Source organism: Plectropomus leopardus, chromosome 5, assembly GCF_008729295.1.
Source record: "Plectropomus leopardus isolate mb chromosome 5, YSFRI_Pleo_2.0, whole genome shotgun sequence".
Lineage (NCBI taxonomy): Eukaryota > Metazoa > Chordata > Actinopteri > Perciformes > Serranidae > Plectropomus > Plectropomus leopardus.
Window position 1 is genome coordinate 7,316,764 of NC_056467.1, and position 16,758 is coordinate 7,333,521.

The 16,758-nt window shown below is 39.1% G+C and overlaps 1 protein-coding gene across 1 annotated transcript in view; it reads right to left on the minus strand.

Annotated features, from left to right (window-relative positions):
• Positions 1–14,787, minus strand: part of LOC121942933 (limbic system associated membrane protein) — a 491,834-nt gene extending 477,047 nt beyond the window's left edge. The window contains exon 1 of the mRNA XM_042486243.1: positions 14,643–14,787. Coding sequence (XP_042342177.1) covers positions 14,643–14,706 — 64 coding nt within the window. The 5' untranslated portion in view covers positions 14,707–14,787. The remainder of the gene's footprint in view (positions 1–14,642) is intronic.
• Between the last annotated feature and the right edge of the window lie 1,971 nt (positions 14,788–16,758).

Consider the following 16,758-nt stretch of genomic DNA (forward strand, 5'->3'; position numbering starts at 1 on the left):
CACCTGATGTGTGTTAACCATCTGCTACAACTGAATACTAGCAGCAGGAAAAAGTATAATGACAAGAAAAAAAAAAGCATGATACGTGGATATTTTGAAGCAGTGTTACTAGAGGATTAGTGGAATAAAAAATTACAAAAAATAAATAAATAAATAAATAAATAATCTTCAACTTTAAATCTTGCTTGCCAGTGTGTCAGGTTTCCATCTACAGCAATTCCACCAGGGCTGAAAACAGAATGGTCAGCCAAGCTAATAATACTGATAGCTGAGGGAACATAAAGATGAAGTGTTGGTTGGAGCTCTGGAGCTGTGAGGCTGTACAGGCTGAATGGAGAGTGTGATATCAATTTATTATGCTAATTTAGCTGCTGTATTCCCATAGCTAAAGCCCAAGCGAGGGGGTGAGGTGAAATGTGTGTGAGCAAGCTGCAGGTGTGTGTGTGTGTGTGTGTGTGTGTGTGCGTGTGTTTGTTCTGTTTGTGATGGTTTTCTTATTGCAGATTTAAACATGAAGAAGAGAGGGAGGCTGTAGAGTGTAAGGATGAACAGGTGAGTGTCAGGCTGTGGACTGACTGCTATTATTATTATTATTATTATTATTATTATTATTATTATTATTACAGAAAATTTCCTTGCTGTCACTCATTTGCTATGTTTTAGACAGCTGAATCCCCTCATGATGAAAGTGTGTTCAAGAGGATTGACAGCGTGGCAGCAGCAGAAATGGACAGTTGAAAGTCAGGGTGTGGACTGACAGCTGATACAAAGACCTGTCTAAGAAGACACCACATCAATCTACTGAGCTGTGCTTGAACGTGCCACTACCCATCGACCATACCAACTAATGATCCACAGAACAGAAATATGGTCGTCATTCAGCCGACGTTGAAAAGTGACTCTGTCCCTTATGTGACACAGTAAATTCACTGTTGTGAAACAACAACACACTGGAGTTAGTGGTGATACATAATGTTAGCAACTGGCTGCTTTGACTTTGCTCTAATACACTGACGATTCACATAGCACATTAGATATACTGTGATTAATGTGTCACTGCTGACAATCAGTTGCCAGTGTTGTGCTTTGATTCAGTAAACAAACGCTCCATAATCCCTAATTTAAAAAAAAGCACTGCAGATGTATAAGAGTAAATGATCAATCAGTAAGCGCCAAAAAAATATTTTAAAATTCCACACGTCTCATTATTGCCACCGTGGTTGATCATTTAAATGTTCAACATTTGGAGACAACGACTGTGATGAACTGATGATGCTCCGCTTGCTAAATTTCTGTCAATCCCAGCAGCATGAAGAAGATTCTGCTGGGAACAGTGAGTTTCTTCTGTAGGTATACAGGACAGAACATAAACACATATATCAATGAGATATGACAGACACAGGAAGAGATATCAACATACGCACAATTACTGATAAAACCAAAATTTGAAGAGGACTGTGTCAGAGAGAGAAATCATAACCACAAACCACAGTTCAAAGCAGGTAAGAATATGCAAAAATCCACAGTGATGTGGATGGATTGTTCATATCTGCAGATGGGAGCTGTGAACTCATCTATCCTGAAATTACACATAAACATACATACAGGCATGAGGAATGTCTGCCAGGATGCAATCAAAAACCTCATCAGGTGCTGCTACACTTGGACTGTACAGCAGGTGTTACACACACACACACACACACACACACACACACACACACACACACACACACACACACACACGCTGATGAACATTTGAGTTAACTAATATTGTAATCTTGATGATTTGTTTGTGTTGATGACATCTGACATTCTAGCAGTTACACACAGCAGGTTGCTGTGCCTCAGTTTACCTTTAATTAACTTTATTTAATATTTCAAAAGCCATAAAAAATTAATTTTAGAGCACTGATTCTAGAGAGACTGGGAGAGAGTATTACTTCCTCCTCTTCAAAAACACAGTTGCTGTTTGATGTTAGCGATGCTGTGAAAATAAAAAGGGTTCAAAGAATCATCTATTTTCATATTCAATAAGCTTTTCTTCTGGGGAGATTTTTAAAGTTAGAAGAAATAAGCAGTTCAAGTAAAACATGAAAAATTTGATTGTTTGATTTGACTGTTTGAAAAACAGTTCACAGGGCTGCAGCAGCACTGAGTGTCATTAAGTTATTGGTTCTGATGACAGCATGCAGAGAATGAATGTAACATAAGTGATATGATGTGACTAATAATCAGAATATCATAAGAGCAGCCACGTCTGGCAGTAGAAGTAAAGCTTAGAAATGTAATGAAGTAGAACTATAATGTCATGAAGATAAAGCACTGAGATATGACTGTTCTGTGGAGAATATTTGACAGTTTAAAACACTACCATTTCATTAAATATAAATGAGCTTGGGTTGTTGCTATTGTTTCAGATCAAATAGACAACAATGAGACTCACACTGATGATAACATACAGGTGTAGTTATAAGAAGGCAGAGGGTCCAACACCATTTATAGTTGTCCACTTTAAAAAAAAAGCAAAGCAGCCTTAGATAAGTGACTGTCACAGTCTTTTTGCATGACTAATGGCCACCAGCACCATCAACATGTCAGTCTATATGACCAGTCAAACTGAAAAACTATGAAACCGGCTACAGTCAGTCATCCATAAACTGAGAATCAGTGCTTTGAAGCAGCAAGCATGAGACAAAAACAATCTCATCTCAGACTGAAGAGACTGAAGACACACCAAGAGGAAAAAAGAGACACTGCTCCATTACTGTACACCAGCCTCCCATCACTGTCTAATTAGAGAGCAATCAGTGGCACCCTAATCTGATTTTAAAGCCTCTTACTCATTGAACTGCATTAGGAGGATGCAGTGTTTCCCCTACTATGTTACAGGCCTGACGCATTGCCAGAGACCCCCCACCAGGCCTAAACATTTACAAGGTTTGCATAGGACAGTCAAGTGTGTTGTGTTTTTTCCCCCTATGTGGAGGTTATGACCCGCCCTCCTCTATCTCTGATTGGCTAAGACTATGTGCCTTTGTCGGTTAAATTGTGTTATAAGAGTGGCGTGGCTCCTTTACAGACAGTCAATGTGTGTACGTGTGAGCGTATGGTGTGAGAGGTCTAGCGAAAGCGTAGGAGTGGGTGATTTGAGTGACAGTAAATGCATCGGAGTGTATGAAACAGAGTAGATTAACTGGTCTTCGCCTAGCCGTGAAAGTGGTCGGCTTATCAGTAAAATATGCAGTGTTGGTCACAGTTTTTTAGTTGATAAATGCTGCTGCTTCTCAAGACAAAGTGGAGCTTCTGTGTGTTGCTTTTCTGCTGCTGGTCAAAGTGAAGTGAGTTAATCCCGACGTTACTTCAGCCATGGAGGTAAACAAATCTCCGCTAGATGACTACAGCGGAGAGCCGAAGCAGGAATGGTTAACAATCAGTTAGGTTCAGGGTAAGAATAGTAGGCATGCCAATCAGACACGGAGGAGGGCAGGTCATGCCTTTGCCATCCTGAGATTGCCTCCTGATTAGCACCCTAATAACTTCACTGTGTATAAAATATTATAATTGTGAAGCCTCTCTAGACTTTCCAAAGTGCATCGATCCAACTCAGAATAAACTGAGTCATTTCGCACCGGTTGTGTGATACTGCTCACTGCTTCAAGCTGCAAAGCAAGTCACGCAGGAAGTCAGATACACCAGCAGCAAATCATGATGCATGGACGTGCACATGTGGACAGTGTTGCTCTTTTTACTCTCCAGCCAGAATAGTGGATTGCAGGCTTAAACTACTGCAGTGGGGAAAAGGCAAAGATGATCATAAGTTAGCTAAATGACCAGAGTATCATGATCAAAAATGAAAAGGAAAAACTGTGTAAAATGCAATCAAATATATCTACTTTTTTTTCCCTAAACTGAGCCAAGGGGAAAAAATAAGATGGAAAAGGAGAATCATGCTATGGTGAAATTTTTTCTCAAAGCCAAGAAAAATGAAGTGCAGCAGTGAATTAAGCACACTTTGCTCATGATTCACCACTATTTTGTAAGCATATACAGCTTGCTCAAGACATCCTCTCCTTGTTGTGTTCACTTTGTTTTAATATACAGAGTGAAAAAAATGTGTACTCAAATAATTAAACTGCTGATCCCCATGTGCCATCAGACTGGAGCCAGCCACTCCAATAAGTCATTCCAGGCATCGCATCTGCTAAGGTTTTTTTTTGGCGTGTACCACCAGGCCTGAAAAAAAATTCTAGGAGACACACTGAAGATGCAATAGTGGATGGTGGAAACATAAAGCCAAAGAGATGGAAAAGAAAACACAGTGAAGGAGAGATTATCTAAACCTCCATCTTTGTGTCTCCATGCTGAGAGATCACCTCAGGAAAGGCTAACACTTTGTCACAAATATAAATGTAAAGTGTTTGGCTGAAGAGGAGAGCAGGAATTAGTTGGGTTTTTTTTTTTTTTTAATCTGAGGCAAGGTGTTATCACAGCATGTATTATATCGCTCCAGCACAGCGTGATGTCAACAGTCTGACAACTAAAGAGACTACAGAGCTGCAAATAACGCATTCCTCTCACTGAGCTCTGGACTGCAGGTATAAATGATGGAGGTCAGTTCTCAATGATCTGACAAACAGACAAAACAAGCCTCAACAAGGCTGTGACACTGAAATATGTTCTGTGTGTGGCTCAATGTAGAGTCTTACTGTCTCTTTTGAAGTCCAGTGTGCACGTCAGGAGGTGCCGTCCTCGCCATCACATTCACAACCACGCACGCACGCACGCACCCACACACACACACACACCCACACACAACCATACAAACTGGCCAGTCTTACCTGAAAGACAGAAAGAGAGGAGAGCACACTGTAAATAATAGTATCACTTTGACATTCAATGCGTTGTTCTTTTGCTTCAAAAAGAACCTCAAATAATGTTTCCCAGAAAGATCCACCTTATGTTATTTGTTGTCAGCCAAGCAACACTTTCAGTGCCAGCACCTTATTTTTTTCTTTTTTTTTTTTTTTTAACTGAGTCATTAAGGTGACTCCAGAAAGAACACAGGATGAAAAGCTATTAAACAGACTCGGCTGTGTAATTTTGACTTAATTTGACTTTACTGTATCATTCACTGAACAGAATACAACCTATATTTACTGCTACAAAGACAGTGAGATGTGTTTGTACTTTCAGAGGAGCACTTGTGAACAATGATGTGAACAACACATGAGATGAAACTGAGACAAACATATTTTCTCCTAAAAATGAAAACAGGATTCAGCAATAAAATATTTCAAACAAATGAGATTGTTAAGGAAAAAAAAGCAGCAGAGTGTCACTCGTCCCTGCTGGATTCAACTTCTCATTTGCCTTGTGTCTATTTATTGAATTCTTCTTCCGCCAAACTGAGATCATCACATTTCTTTACCTAAACATATCAAATCACACACATTACTGACCCTAGTGTGGAGGTAAAAAAAAAAAAAAAAAAAAAAACTTAAATTAAAAAAGAAAAAAAAATTCCTGATATACAACTTCTCTGTTATATTGGTAATGATATTATGTCATCACTACAGATAAATTAAGGATCGTCATGCTGAAGTAACTTATTTTTATTATTATTCAGTAAACAACATAAGGTGAACTGTAACCTGCAAACAAACTAAGAGTGAATCCGCATATACACCGGTGACCTCTTAAGTTGAATATGACTCCCCCCTGCAGGAATCATAGGCATGAAACCCCCAGCTCTCAGAATTGCTTATCTACAGCTAGAGAGAGAATTAAGACAGGCTGATGCGAATTTCATTTATCAGTTTGCTGGAAATGTAATGAACTCAAGTGGGAGTAAAAAAGGGGGGATAATGCAATAATCTCAAACTGTGCTGACTATTATTAAAGACTGATTCATTCAAAAACACCGTCAATAAGCTCACTGCAGAGTGATCATCATGGTGAACACATGCAAATTACAATGCATGAACCCAGAAGAGAAGAAAAAGTGCAATTATTAATGCCTGCACAAATTACACAGCTGGTAAGAACTAAAATTAAATGGTTGGAAAAATTGGGATTTTAAAGGGAGAAAACCTCCTCTAACAGTGTGGTACTACACAGCTCCACAGGTGTATGCCGAGGAGGTCATTCTCTGGTTTTCAGGAAATCCTCCCTGAGGCTGTGTGGCTGCACAGGCCTGTTGGTGCCTTCAGGCTCCTCTGTTTCATTTCAGCTGCTAATTTGTTGGAGAAAATCAGAGACAAGACAACAGAGTGTCTGCTGTCTAACTGTGTCCACCCCTCATTAACCCCCCGTTATTTCATACATCTGGTTCAATAAGATGTGAGATGTTAAACCCTCCAGACAAACAGTCCAAAAACAACCAGTCCAGGCCGAGACAAAGAAACTGTGTATAATGTTGTGTATAATGAGAAATAAAATCTGAATTGAGCTCACACTGGTCTGGTATACAGTGTCTGGTTTATTACTTTGCTACTTTACAAGTTGGTTCACACTGTTCCTTATGGACAGGATTTATAGGCTTAAACTCAGTCCAATGGACCGCTACAATATTTTTTAGATGGTTCAGCTGAACTGAACATCAACTAGAATAGGATCTTCTAATTGTAAAAAGCGTGACGACATGAAAAGCACAATGAGGGAGAACTGTAAAGATATCAGTGTGTACTAGTCTGAGGGTGCAGATATGGGGCAACTTACACACACAGTGACAGAGTGTGTGACAAATGGCTGCTATGACTGCGACAGTTTATCTACCAGAGTTTAGTCTGATCTAACGGAAGAGGCGAGCAGAGGACATGAGCACACAGTGAAAGTTCAGCCAGGACTGACAGACTTCAGGAGGCTCAACTGACAGAAACATGACAAATAAACAGCTGATGCCAATGCTGTGACACACAAGATCACAGTGAGTAAATAAATGACCGTACGCAGTGAAAGAAATAAATAACACATTGACAGGCGACACTATATGATGTTTATCAGCTCCATGTCATATGATGCGGTACAATTTTTAATTACGTTTTAATTGACTGAAGGATGCTATGTACAGTATCTCCAGGGGAGATTGGTACCTGATAAAGAAATAACACTATAGGCTAAATCAAAGAGTCAGTGATCGTTAAAGCCATCACTGTTTGTCTTCAGAGGTTTTAACTTCAGCTAGCCGGCTGCCATCAATACAACCAAACACCACAGCACAACACAACACAATGCTCTCACTGAAGCTTTTAAATGGCATAAAAAAACCCTCTGGCATAAAAAAACCCTCAGAGACAAAACATATATGCACATGCGCACACACAGAGTACCTGCAGACATGGAAAAAAAAAAAAAAAAACCTTTAGTTTGTGTGCAATTTTATAACAAGAGTGTAAAATGATAGTAAAACATCAAACTCATGCCTCCTCACACACTTTGACTCTCACACACAGATTGCAACAAAGCTTTCTTTATCCACTTCCTTCAGTCAGAGAGCTCATTGAGATCCAACTGTAAACTGACTGACTGAGTAAACACACATCTATCCCTCTCCTCACTCTGTATGGATAACATAAATACTGTAGGACTCTGTCCTCAGTACGGTGGACTAATCTGAAAACACTGTTTACATGTGAAATGAATGTATGCCACAACGCATTCATTTCCACATAATAAAACTGAAACACTGCTGATGTGTGTCAGAGAAGAGGCAGGTGGGCATATTGCATTTACAGGTACTGACATCATTTGAAACATATGAACGGCCTTAGTGTAAACATGCAACCATCAGAGCACTGTTCACATTTTCCATCTTGGTCTGAGGTGTCCTCACTGAGGGAATTAACAAATTGCAAAGTGATGTAAGATTGCACAGTCGCACAATGCATGGAAATATACATGGACTCCTTTTTTTTGCTTAGAATTTTAAGCTTCAACTGATTTCTACTCTATGTAAAAACTGTGTGTGTGTGTGTGTGTGTGTGTGTGTGTGTGTGTGTGTGTGTGTGTGTGTGTGTGTGTGTGTGTGTGTCAGCTCTGTTTCTCAGCAGGAAGGCTGCTGTTCAACCAGACAGGCATCATTAAGCTGCTTGACAGCATCAGTCTGGGCTTATAGGACACTCATAATGGATGTAAGAAAGCTATAAGAAATCTTTTAGCACGTGCACACACACACACACAAACACACACACACACACACACACACACACACACACACTGAACAACACAGAAAGACACATCACACCTATAACTTTTATGTGCCAGTCTATGCACCATTTCTCATCTCCACTTACACCAAGTCTGACTCAACCATTTCTCCTTCCTTCTCTCCATTCACAAAATACAGTGTTAGTTGTCTCTCGTAGTTCTGTTGATGTATTGGCTGAAAACTGACTCAGCTCTGCACAGAGACTGCTCTCACAGGTGTGTTTCTGTTCCAGTGGAGGTCCTCTAACTCTGGACTGACTCTAGTTCTGGAGATCCAGACTGAGCTGTGAGAAAATCTCTATTAGTCAGACCTATATGGCCAGCAGTAAACTCAAAACTAAATCAAATCAAATGTTTGCAGACAAAAAGGTGGCATTGCATCTATTTGGTTAATTGAGATCAGGCTATTTGACTATATATGCAGCATTTTTTTTTTTTTTTTTTTTAAATACAACCTTGTTCACAATTATATTGATCCCTCCCATCACAACTCCACAGCTCCTTTGTCAGCATTTGGACACCATTAAATTAACAGACTTTCATTCATACAGGTCCACGTACCGTAAATACACTGTTGTCTTCATTCCTGTGGTCTCTTTTGTAAACATTTGAATTCACCAGCCCGCCCCCCAAAAATAGGCAAAATACTCATTCTAAGAAATTCATTGAATCCCGCAGCGTGACACACCATCAGAGGTGTTTTCTTCAGCAGGATTACCTGTTTGAATGAAGGATTAACAGAAACTGGATGTGTAGATGTATTTAATGGGTGAACATTTAAACTAAGATAAAGGATTTAATCCTGTAATCCTATAACACACTCTCACCTCTACATCCAGTAAATTATTTGCTCCATATTACAGAAGGCTTACACTTTCGGCAACGTGCGGTTTGCTAGAAATTGGGGCCTGAGTCTGAGAAGGGCTGAGGAGTATATGACAGAAAAAAACTTTTTTTTTTTGTTTTGTTTTGTTTTGCAACTCCACTAGGGACCCAGAGAACATCCCCTAAGTGATTCACATTTATACAATACTTTTTTTTATTTCTTTATTTCTATAAGAAATTCTTCCGTTCCAGGTAAATAAAGTGGAATAAGTCACAGAGTATCTAGCTAACCTTCATCTTTCCCTTCTCTTTCAATGGTGGAACTTTGTTTCTGCCAATAAAAGAAAGAAACACCAAAAGACCCTGAAACTCATTTGTAACAAACTGTTTATCTGAAAACCACCAACAGAAACGGAGGAAGCGGGGCACACTCTTTAACTCTGATGAAGGATGAAGTTATCTTCCCTGAATCAACCATGAGGTCCTCTGCTGCAAAAGAAAATACAGCCTTGTTTTGTATGTGTACATTATCATAAATCCAAGCTCACCAAGACTGAATCACCAAAAGATGTCCAAATCACTGAAGCACAACTTCTACAGCAAATGATCTGTTTAAAGCTGCAGCCAGGGGAGGAAGACGAGTACATTTTATCCACTCCACAAACTTAAAAAAAAATAAATGAATATCATTGAAAAACGTGCTGCTCACTGACAACCAATAACTAACCTATTTCTAGTTCACCTAGAGCAGGCGTTTCCAAAGTCGAGCCTGGGGGCCAGATGGGGACCAGATGGTCAAAATGTGGCCACACTGAAGCTGATTTTAAACACTGGATGGTCAAAATATATTATTATCTGTGGCTTCACACATTATTATTGGCCAATGAAGCAAGATTACTTTGCATTTTTCATTCATCTCATCACTGGCGGGACTATCACAGTTTGTAGACATGCATCACATGCACTAGATTTTTTAAAAATATGACAGTATAACTACTTGCTTAAAGTATTGCAATATATGCGGATATATATTGAATAACCTGTGTTGTGGTATGTATTGATCTTGCAAATACAGAGCCCTACAGCAAAAAAAAAAAAAAAAAAAAAATATATATATATATATATATATATATATATATATATCTCATTTGTATGGGATTTTTTTTAAAATAACCCATATGATGTGAAAGCCAGCTGACCCCAGGTATATTTTTTTGGTCTAACTAAAATAATAATACTGTTTACCTACTTCAATACAAAGGTAAAATGTCACCTCAGTGTTTCCTTCACAAAGTCTGAATTGTCTGCCTCCCAATGTTAATGAATGCTCACTTTTCCATCATTTTATCTTCTGTGTCTGTATCCAGCTTATTGGTTGAACTGAAAAGCCAGCAGCAAACAAGCTGAACTTCCAAGCAGAGCAGACGACCAGTTTAAAGAAGCTCTGCAGTGAGACGGGCATCACTGCTCCTCTCAGAGGAAACAATGGCACAGCCACAGCTTCACCATTTACTGTCAGTCATATGCAGGCAGCTTTTGGAAAATTTATTCCAGGAGAGAGATAAACAAAGAAAAAAAAAACATGGCTTAAAATCATGAGAGTCTTAAAACGAGAGGTGATGGAGGACAAGGCAAAGTAAAGAAAGTAATGTGAGTTGAGTGAGAGGTGGGTGATGCAGAGGGAGGTTTACTGTATGTGTGAACTAATGAGAGGAAAGTTAGAGCGGAGTGAAAAGGATTTAGTGTGAGAGGTAGTGATGAGAGTCTTAACTATGGATCTTTTATTCAGCTCTATTATGTTCCCTCTCTGCTTAACAGCAGATGTGCATAAAAATCCATTATTTTATACTAAGTGAGAAAAACAAAGAAAATCAAAGTAAAGCAATCCTTTATTTCAACCCTCTGCCTTCTGTGTGTGTGTGTGTGTGTGTGTGTGTGTGTGTGTGTGTGTGTGTGTATGTGTGTGTATGTGTGTGTATGTGTGTGTGTAAAACTTAGGAAAGCTAAATTCCAGAGCAAGATCCCGGTTAACTTCTACAAAGGAGCAAAAGAAAGCATACTGATGGTTCATGCACTGCCCAGGACAGGAAGGCTCTACAGCAGGTGATTAAAACTGCCAAGAACATCACTGGTTCCCATCTACAGAGCATCAGTGACCTCAGTGAAGTGAGGTATCTGAACAGAGCCCAAATTATAATGAAAGACAGTAGCCACCCCAGCCACAGTCTGTTCATCCTACAGCCTTCTGGAAAAAGACACAGAACTATCTGCTGCAGAACCACCAGACTACGGAGCAGCTTCTTTCCCCAGGCTGTGAGACTCCTCAACTCCTTCTTCAACGCCAAAAAGATGTAGCAGGATTTTGGATCAACTTTATTTTAATTTCTTCTTAAACCGCTTTTATGAAAAATGACAATACATGTATCTTGTACGTTAAAACATCTGCCACCATGACTGATTTTGGATATTTTTTTTGAGCTGGGCAGTTCATAAGGAGTGCTAATGGAGTGCATTTCTTTTGGTTATGCATTGCACCACTTTCTCAGAGAGAACAGAGCAGACTCTGGGCACAGACGGAGCACCAGGACATCATGCACAGTGAAAGTGAAGCTTAGCAGCTTATCGTGCTGGGTCTAAAAGTTTGCTTTCACACGATTGGCTTGGCAGCAGCTGCACTTCTTGTCCATTGAACTGATCTGATATGCTCTGACCAGAATTGCAGATCAATTATGCACCACACAACTCCACCTCCACAACCTGCTGGTGAGGAAAAAGCAGATGAAATGAAGTGGAAGTATAAAGTTAAATTAAATTAAGTTGCATGGAAATTAGCATAACATTGCAATTACTCAAGTAAAGTGCCAGTACTTCAAAATTGTACTAAAGTTTTCCTTCAGGAAATGAAATTAATTCAAACAAGTAACCACTATCATATTCACTTTCACATTCCACATTTCATAAAAATATGTTCAGGATTCAGTGAGTTACAGTCGATTTTGTGGTGAAAGCTGCATCCCTCAATACACATGTATTTGTTTACCTTGACCGCAATATGACACCTGCGCAGACACATTGCTGCGAGCTTAGAGCAGGGGCCAATGAGGAACCTACATCTCTAATATCTATGAATAGTACACTACCTACAACAACTTCAAGGTCACAACAAAAAAATGATCACAAAAATTGAGACAGAAGATTTCCACACATTAATTTTAATTCCCAATTTCCGTTTAGAAGTGCATAAAAGAAAATCAGGGAAGTCAGGGTTTTAGTTTTGTTTTATTTTTTCAATTTTTACTATCAAAACAAAAAAAAAGGAAAATTGATCACTTTCCGTCTTTATCTTCCTATTTCAAAATGGTAGTAAGGAAACAGTCTGTTTCCTAGTTTTGGTTTTCTCATTTCAAAATGAAAATCCGTTGGCTGCCAAGTACATGGACAATAACCCACTCATCCATGTTTTAATGACTTCTGTCCCCAGTCTGATCTGAGTGCACAGCTGATATTTACTATTTTGTTTACATGAGGAAATAGGAATGCAGAATAGATTCAGCGTAGGAGAAGAACTTGTCAAGTGAGACAGTGTGATAAACAGTTGCTTGTTCTCCGTTGGGACACTGTCACCAGGTTCCGCTCAGGAGCAGCAGCACAAAATTCAGAATAATGTTCCAGTGTGGTCTGGCTCTGTATATATTTATTAAGAATCAGACCAACCTTTTCAGTGCAATCATTAACACGCTTCTCCAAATACAGCCAGCTGTTGATTTAAATAATTTCATGTTAGAGCTGAAATTTGTGCAGCTGTTGTGATGTCAAATTAAAAACTAATGACAGTAATAGGAGTGTTTCTGGGTTTTTAAAGGGATAATCTTCCCAAACACTTTTTAAGGATAACATATGCATTATATGTACCTCTTTTGGATTAAATGCCATTTGTTTAAAGTATCCTTTCTATTTTCTCAAGTAAAAGCTGTGGACAACTTTATCTATTTTTTTAACAATATGACAAATAGTTTCATGACAAAAAAGTTATTAAAACTATGAGAATTAAACATTTTTTGGTGCTACTAGCATCATGACAAGCAGCATGCTCCATAAATTCATCAAATCACTTAAATAAGGCAAATTTTTCTACCTCCATTGAAACTACTAAGGATGCCATAGCATAACATGTAATTGATTTATTTAATTTTGCTGTGCATGCCAATGGATGACAGTGAGCTGATTATGTTTTAGGAGTGACTCAACAAGTTTCTCTGGATTTTTTTTTTCCCCATCTATGAAAACTTATCAGCATTGAAATCTATTATAGAAGCACAGTTAATGAGTTAGTGAAGAACAAAACCTTTTACAGTTGCCATGCAAGTCAACAGGGATGGAGGTTGTAGTGTTAAAACAAGGTATTGGTTTGAGTATTACTTTAAGGCTTATTATACAAGACAATAAAAAAAAAAAGAAAATTGTAATATCAGTAGACAAACACAACAGCTTCAATGACCACACGAACATAAGCAAGGCAACATCATTAACCAAACAACTTTGACACATCAGTGAGACGAAGGGTTCAAACTGACTAGTAGGACACTACTGTTTTCTCACTGATTTCCCCATAAGCAGCTGATCAGTCACTGTGTTGCGTCTGTCACCGCTACATTATCAAGTATTCACAATTCCTTTCAGAGCTGCTGCACTTCTAGTCTGAAGAACATCATCACTTACTTACTGCTGGCATTTAATTACACAAACAGACATGAGAGAAGACATGGAAACTAGTTCTCCTCAGCCAACTATCATATTATCTCCTGCTTGCAAAAGCTTTTACTTTTGTTTCCCACCATACTTTACCTCTCCCGTCATCCACGCGTATCACACACAGTCTCATCTACCCCACACACACTCCACACTAACAGGCTTATTGCCAGCTTAACACAGTGCCAAAGAGAATCCAACAGGTCAAATCTGCCTGATCCAATCTATGATGCAGACATCATGGGTCAAAGTGAGAAGATCTATATCAAAACATGGAAGTGTTTCAAGTCGACTGAGAACTAAAACTGAGAGATTTAAATCCACTTGTTTTGCAAATTAAACAAGCTAAATGGCTTTTGTCCCATCACATGTCCCACTAAGCTACACCCACAGACACTTCATCAGAGAGGCCAGCATGCTGAAAGAACTCCAACAGTGGAGCTGACAGTTGAACAGCCTCCACATGTCTGTGCACTCCTCTACTACAGTGCTGAGAGGAAACTGTGCTGAAGCTGTCAGCTGTACCATCAGCCTCTGAGGCTGCAGTCTTCTCTGTGTCACACACTGCTACTGTACATGAAGACCGCAGCTCTCAGCTCTGCTCTGCTCCACTCATCTCTAACTTTATTTAGGGCACACAGCGCTGCTGAACAGTCAACAGCTTCGCCATGAGGAGCTCTCTCTGCCATGTCAGGTGTTTTCAGGAAGGGAAGTCACTTCACATACCTTCAGAACTCGAGTCAGCAGCAGACGGACAGACGCACATTTAAAATCCACGGTAGCTGTAATTTCCCTCTCAACTCCGGTGTTTTCTAGTGGAAAACGTCCGGACATAAAGTGAAAAGAATAAAACGATCCCTTGCCTTGAAATCCAAAGAGGAAAGCGACGCCGGGGATCCACACGGTGTGTATCCAGAAGTAAAGCATGGTGTCCTTGAATCAGGTGCAAAAGCTCCGCGCTCTTCCCGACGAAGCTCCGTCTCCAGCAGTTAATTTCCAGAAGAGAAAGCGCTGCGAATGAAGCCGAGCGGAGGAAGAAATCCCAGTCTGAACGCTGCTGATGAACACAAGAGCTGGAGACTCTCACACTGCTGCGTCTGCTGCTTTCACACGGACAGTAGCGACTCCTACCGACACTCATCCATAGAGAGTGTGTGTGCAGTGTGTGTGTGTGTGTTACAGTCATCTCTCTGTGTGTGGTCAGTGTTTCCACTAATGCAGCGTTTCATGGTTCAGCACTGACAGCAGAACTCATCTGAACAAATCCAAAACTTTTCATTCAGCACCAACCATGATTTCTCACATCGAGGCTCGAGACTCTTTCTGCCTCTCAGCGCGTTTACTGCGGTTTAGGCCAGCGAGGAAGCACGAGGGGAACGGAAGTAGGAAGGAAATCACGTGTTTGTTGTCAACACTTTATCACACATGTTAGCCAATTGTTTATTTTGTTAAATTTTCAAACTCGGCTCACACTTATATCATCGGGCTAGTATGTAAAATACACAAAATCCATGTAAATTAAACTAAAAAAAAAAAAAAAAACATTAGACATAAAAAGATCATTTCTCACAAAATGTGATTTCATTGTCACTTATCTTGTGTGGTTCGTAAAATCAAGTGAAAACATATTTGATTTTTTTTGTAAACTTTTCCTGAACAGAGAAAATTAGTTGACGAAAAAGGACACACCATAAACCAGTCACAAATATCTGCCTTTATAATTAGAATAATATAAATTAGGACAAAAGCTGAAGATGGCAGCTCATAAGGGATATTTGAATATTGAGAAAAGTTGTGAGAATAATATATGCACTCGCGTTTTCTGCTTTTGACTTGTAATTAAAACATTAAAAACGTCTGCTCAGCATAGAGTCTTTTTAGTTTTTCCATAGGAACTGATCAGTCCCATATGTACTAATGTATGTTAGAGTTCAAAGTGATGAGAGTCTATTTGGTCTCACCAGAGAAAGCCAGTTATCAGTGTGCATACACAGTGTGGTGTTTATACCCAAAAGACTCTTGACAATAGGTTTATCACACTAAGTTCTCACAGAGTAACGGAATTTGTGTCTTTAGTTTTTATATTTAATTCAAGCTGCACCTAGAACATCTACACAAGACTAAACCTTTTCATAGCAAGAAACTTCTACTTTAGAACTGATGGAGGTATTTAATGTCCAAAGAGAACATTAAAGTTTAAGTAAGTACGACATTTAGAAATATCCTGACATTAATATTAAAGCAGACATCTCTACTGCAGATACATGTGGCAGTGCCAAATTTCAGCTTTCAGCTTCGTCTAATATATACAACTCTCATGTAAAACATAAGAACGGTCCAGGGCGATTTTTATCAGCCAATCTGAGGGTATGCTTAACTATGTTTTATATTGAATGGGCTTACATTATTTTTGCATCTTTGCCCTCACACAGAAGAAACTATGTTCATTGGAGCTACATTGTATATATTGTTTGGTATTTTGTTTATTTGTCTTATAAGTTTTGTTTTCTTTTTTTTTACCTGCGTTCAATTTCCACCCACGAGTTCTTGTGACACAGGTGGTCTGTGTTTGGAGGGTTTATTTACATTGCCAAACTTTTTCTGTCACACTGCTCATTTGCATTTGAGGCTCATAAAAGAAGAATGCTGTTAATATAACATGCCAGCAGCAAGAGAAACAAAGCAAAGGTTAGATTAAACCTCATCAAAAAAGTGTGATGAAAAATAAAGTTTGCTGTCAGTCAGAGAAGTGAGACTGTTGACTTTAATAGATAAGTCGTGTTTGTGTGTGTGTGTCTTAAGATATATACCATTTTTAAGGTTCTTCAAAGTTTAATAAAACAATATCAAAGCCAATCTTCAGTCTGAGCAAATGTATTATGAAAGACCCAAGATCATGTTGGTGAATTTGGGGCTGCATCTGACTGTGAGGAGAATAGATGAGAACACTCTGAGGAGGAAATATGGAAACGTATGGGA